The 5,501-nt window shown below is 35.5% G+C and overlaps 1 protein-coding gene across 1 annotated transcript in view; it reads left to right on the forward strand.

The window, feature by feature from the left end:
• LOC113094796 (cadherin-12-like) overlaps window positions 1-4,287 on the forward strand; it is a 113,820-nt gene extending 109,533 nt beyond the window's left edge. The window contains exon 12 of the mRNA XM_026260450.1: window positions 3,058-4,287. Within this exon, the coding sequence (XP_026116235.1) occupies window positions 3,058-3,581 (524 nt within the window). The 3' untranslated portion in view covers window positions 3,582-4,287. The remainder of the gene's footprint in view (window positions 1-3,057) is intronic.
• The last annotated feature ends 1,214 nt before the right edge of the window (window positions 4,288-5,501 follow it).

A 5,501-nucleotide genomic window follows, 5' to 3' on the forward strand; every position in this document is an offset into this window, starting at 1 on the left:
TCATATATTATTTTATGCGTATACCATTTTTTTTTTTTTTTTTTTTTTCATAGACTACTGGTCAAAAGTTTGGAATAAAATATGTTTAATAAGCATTTTTGTCTCTTTAATACTTATTATGATACAGTTTGAATTATTATTTCAGTATCTTTTAAAATGTGATTTATTCCTATGATGAAAAGCTGAATTTTCAGCATCATCACTCCATAATATGCTGATTTGCTGCTTAAGGAACATTGCTAATTATTATCAACACTGAAAACAGTTGTGCTGCTTAATATTTTTGTAGAAACAGTGACTATTTTCAGGTTTTACTGATGATTATATTATATTATATTATATTATATTATATTATATTATATTATATTATATTATATTATATTATATTATATTATATTATATTATATTATATTATATTATATTATATTATATTATATTATATTATATTATATTATAATAAATGAATAATAAATCCTATCCTAAAGTACAATGTAACTTAATCCTCCACATTTATCTTTTGCATTGATAAAACTTCTGCTTACTTATGCTCCTATTGTCTTATGCCTTGTCTTATTTCTCAAAAAAGAAAGAAAAAAAAAACATTTTGTGTTCTTATCCACTCAAGTTTATCCATTGTGTGGTGTTAATGAGCTCTAACGTTTTGATTTGTTTATTTTTTTCTATTTTCATTCCCATACCTTCGCTGCTGTTTCAGGTTAGCCTCCTGTCCACTTCCTCCGTCAGATTTCAGCTCATTTCCTTTGTTTATCCTTCAGCATTACAGACTGGATCCTCTTTTTAAAAAAAGAAGAGAAAATTAAGTTGAATCACAAAAGAAAAAGGGTCAGACTTAGACCTCAAATGCAATTTAGTCCTCCCGGCAGAAGTCATTATGGTTGAAAGAAAACAGAAATGCATTACATTAACAGAAGGAGATATTTTGGAAGAAAATGATTCACCTATAGCAAAGCTGATTAGTTATTTTTGACAGTAGACACGTTAGAGTCAATATAAAATAAAAATAGACTATTTTTTTGGTTTCTTATTTATGTTTCCAATGCACGCCATAATTCACAAGCACAAACTATTTCAATTTTTTATAAAATAAAAATAAATAAATAATTCTACCTAAATTGCTGTACCTCAGAAATGACTTTAGTTATCAGCTGATATTACAGATCTCTCTTAAAAGTATGCTTACATGTTTTTTTTCCCACCACAAGATATAATAATCTTAATAATAATAATAATAATAATAATAATACATTAAATATAAATAATAATAATAGTAATTGTAAGTTTTTCTCACAAATCTGGCAATTGTGAGATTTTCAAACTTCAAAGTAAAACATCACAGCTTTTTTTTTTTTTTTTTAATTCCTTGGTGGAAAATAAATAAATAAATGTGAAAAAGTCAAAATTGTGAGTTTAATCTTGCAATTCTGACTGTTTTCTTTAAAATATGTTTACATGTCAGAATTATGCTCCTTTTTTTTTTTCTCTGAAACGTGAGAAACAAAGTCCAGATTGATATATCTTTTATTTTTTACCAAAGAAAGGAACAGCAGGTGTAAATGATGGCAGAATGTTCATTTATGTGTGTGTTTTGTTTATCCCTTTAATTCCTATACCACTTCCAGTTGTGCCATGAACTTTGCTCCTAAAACACCTGTAATGTTGATGTCTATTTGACATCCTCATTGAACTAGTCTTCACACCACTGTGTAAAACAGTCAATCCCTCTTCTTCTGTAAAGTGAGAGACTTCTGCGGTGCTCTGAAGACTGACCTGTCTCTCAGCTCCTGCTCCTGCGAGATTTCGGCAAGCACCTCTCACAGCGTCACTGCGTCCTTGCTAAAGGTGCCAGCCAGGATTACAGACAGGACAGAAAGAGAACACATTGTCGCCCTTGAGATTTGCCATTATCGGTGCTCCATTTGTCAGACTGACCCATTTCCCGCTCATGGCAGACAGAGCGAGAGATCAGCATCATGGGAATGAGGCCTTATCAATCCCAAACCCATCTTCTGAATATGCCAGTCAACACACAAACATTGACTCACAAAATAGACTACATCTCTGACAGGTTTGATTGGTTGAGAGCTGCAGTGCAGATATATGTCACTTGGGGGCGCTGTCATCTCACAGACACTGGTCTAGAGTGTTTCTTTTTTTTTTTTTTTCTTTTTTTTTTTTTTAGCAGTTTCCTCTAATTTGCTGCATACTAATAGACATATACAAGTGTTAGCCTATGGACTTGAGAACCCCTGAATCTATACAAACACAATTCAGTCTGCATCTCCACTACAGCACAGTGTGAGACAGAGTGTGTGTTGATAATGGCTCTGTCCCAAAACCAAGCTAGCTAATGCCTTCTAAGGTTGCATACTAACTGAAATAGGTCTTGGAGGCAACAACTTTGAAGTAATACTATTACATCTATCTATCTATCTATCTATCTATCTATCTATCTATCTATCTATCTATCTATCTATCTATCTATCTATCTATCTATCTATCTATCTATCTATCTATCGCTGTGGAGCTTCAATGGCCAGTCAATAAAAAATGAATAGCACGAGAGGAGTGAAATAGTCACGCATGATGGGTGAGAGAGTCCATCAGATGGAGGGCACACATTACTGCTGCAGCTTTCATTCTGGCTCTAAATGATGACTGCAGACAGGAGCTGTTTGCCAATCATGGAAAACTCTGACAAATGAGGGGGTTGTCTCCTTGATTGAACGAGAAGAGTGTTTCCACTGGCCTCTGCCGTCTTTCTGTCTGCCTTACTCGCTGATTATACAGACAGCATAACGAGGACGATTTGAGTCACTCGTAGAAAAATGCATGGGAGAAATCACATTGTTCAACACAGAAGCCATAGGAACAGAACACCCTCCTTCTAATAATAACAAACTAATCGCCAGTGTTTTTTTCCCTGTCACATGCATATTGTTTTGACCAGCTTTGACCAGCACATGACTGTTTTTTTAATATGTATGAGAGTAATAAAAAGATGCTAATCTTTCCGTTCTGCTCGTGTGTTTCCTGCAGTGATCGTGGTTCTCTATGTTGGGGTTCGGCGGCAGAAGAAGAAAGAGACTCTCATGACGTCCAAAGAGGACATCCGTGACAATGTCATCCATTATGACGACGAAGGAGGGGGCGAGGAGGACACGCACGCCTTCGACATGGGCACCCTTCGCAACCCCAAAGTCATTAAGGAAAACCTGTTTCGCCGAGACGTTAAGCCAGAGTTGGGTTTGTGCCCACGGCGGCCAATAGCCTCGCAGAACAGCGCTGACATCAGCAACTTCATCAGTCAGCGACTGCAAGAACATGATGGTGACACTTCCGCCCCGCCGTACGACTCGCTGGCCACGTACGCCTACGAGGGCGAAGGCTCGGTGGCCGACAGTTTAAGCTCTATAGAGTCTGTAAAGGGTGAACCGCAGGAGGACTACGATTACCTCAACGAGTGGGGGCCTCGCTTCAAAACCCTCGCAGGGATATTCGGAGAACGATCAGAGAGCCAATCAGACGTAACATCCAGCACCACCACTGAAAACAAACACTGATGTTTTTTTATTTGTTGTTGTTTCTTTTAAGTTTTTTACACTGGGTTTGAAACGAACATAGTTGTGTATTTAACATTTACTTTTTTTTTTCTAGATTCGTTAAATTACTTTGTAGTTGTTTTATTTTTCACCTTTTTCTTTTAGTTTGCCTTGATTTCACGCTCAAAACGAGAGGATGAAGGGAGCCAGAATAAAATGCAGCCTTTGGATTATCTGTAAGTGAATGTTGGAGGTTTTTGGTCATATTTATTCAGCTTTGCTTTTCACGAAAAAAAAAAAAGAACCACATAAAAGATGCAATTTTTTTCTGACATCCTTAAAAAGTGCCTCAATGGAGTTGGTTTGTTATTCTTCTTTTTATGGTTTAGCTTTATTTCGTCACCCTTCTTAAGGACAAATGGCGCCGCTAACTGAATTTGACCGCAACCTGGATTCCGAGCTTCGGTGGAAAGAGTTTTGAGGAGATGTCTACATGGGCCTCGTTTGGCCAAAGATATTTTTTTGAATGTTATTTATGATTCTATTTATTTATGTGTGAGGCTTTTGAGACGGTTGTACTGTTTTGTTATGTATTTATCTATTTATCCTGATTTGAAATCGACTATGAATTTCTTATTTTTTTGAAGACGCGAGGATTTTCATAATTATTTGCTCCTCACGAGGACATGGACGTTGTCGTCCCAAGAGGAACTTGTATAGACTTGTACTTGTTGTAAAAAAAAAAGAAAACTTTAGGGCTGAACATGAGCTATTACAGTTGAGTCCTGTAATAAACACAGTTTTCTTAAATAAACACCACAAAAAAAAAAAAAAAAAAAAAAAAAAAACACTGCTTGAACATGTTCCAGGTTTTGGTAAATTCTTAAACTTCCATGAAAAACCAACATTAATGACATTTCTATTGCACAAAATGGTCTTTTATAGTGGAAAAAAGGTTCTTTGTATGATTCAAATGTTTTTCACTGCTATATAAAGGTTATTTTAAGATCTGTTCATGAACCCATCACTGCAAAAACCCTTTGGAGCCTTTATATTTAGCAGTATAGAAACCGAAGATCTGATTTAGGCCTTCCCCCAATGCCTCACTATATCCCCATGTTAAACTATAGGTCTGACTGTGTTTGTGATATGCTGATGTAACAGTCCAAGGAGCAGAGAGGCTGCTGGAATTGAGATGGGTTATCAAATATACTCTCTGATCTTATCGTTGGTGTCTGCTGAGTGGGAAGGAGATTTCTTGAATCACCGCCAATCAATAAAAGGAGGGTGAGTATACACACATGTGCACATTATATTATTATGTTAACATAAGCACTGTTATACTGTATATATGTATGGCAGTAAACAGATAATTTGTTGCTTTTATCCGCCCTTTGGGACACATTTTATTTTTATTTTATTATTTTTTTTTATTTGTATTACTATTATTTTTTTATGTTTATTTTTTTGCAAGAGCTAATGACAATGTGCTCATAACGTATCATTCAATCCATCAGTGCTGGCAAGTCAATGATGAACCTCTGTACCTGTTTCTTTTGTGTAACTTTGTCTCAGTGCATGATAGGGCACTCTATGAATATGCAAATGACTCTGTCATTACTAATTTGCTTAACGACTGTCTCCGTGAGGAAGGCAGACAGTGTAAAAATCTGCTGATCTTCACATTTAGCTCCAGAGCTTACATTAGACGGCAGGAAGCTATACCGCTGGAAACACTTTGGATCTTGTGGACGGATAGTAAGTTTATGTGCAATAAAAGACAAAGGATTTTTTCTGATTTACATTTAATCATCAGGCAGACACTAAAACTATATTTAATTACAGTTGTAACTAACAACTTCACGTTTATTAACCATATACTATTAGTTGAACTGTTTATGTCTGTTTCTCTAATTGTTTTTCAAGATTGTGAGCAAGGAC

This window comes from Carassius auratus, unplaced genomic scaffold (genome assembly GCF_003368295.1).
Source record: "Carassius auratus strain Wakin unplaced genomic scaffold, ASM336829v1 scaf_tig00215421, whole genome shotgun sequence".
In the NCBI taxonomy this organism is placed as follows: Eukaryota; Metazoa; Chordata; class Actinopteri; order Cypriniformes; family Cyprinidae; genus Carassius; species Carassius auratus.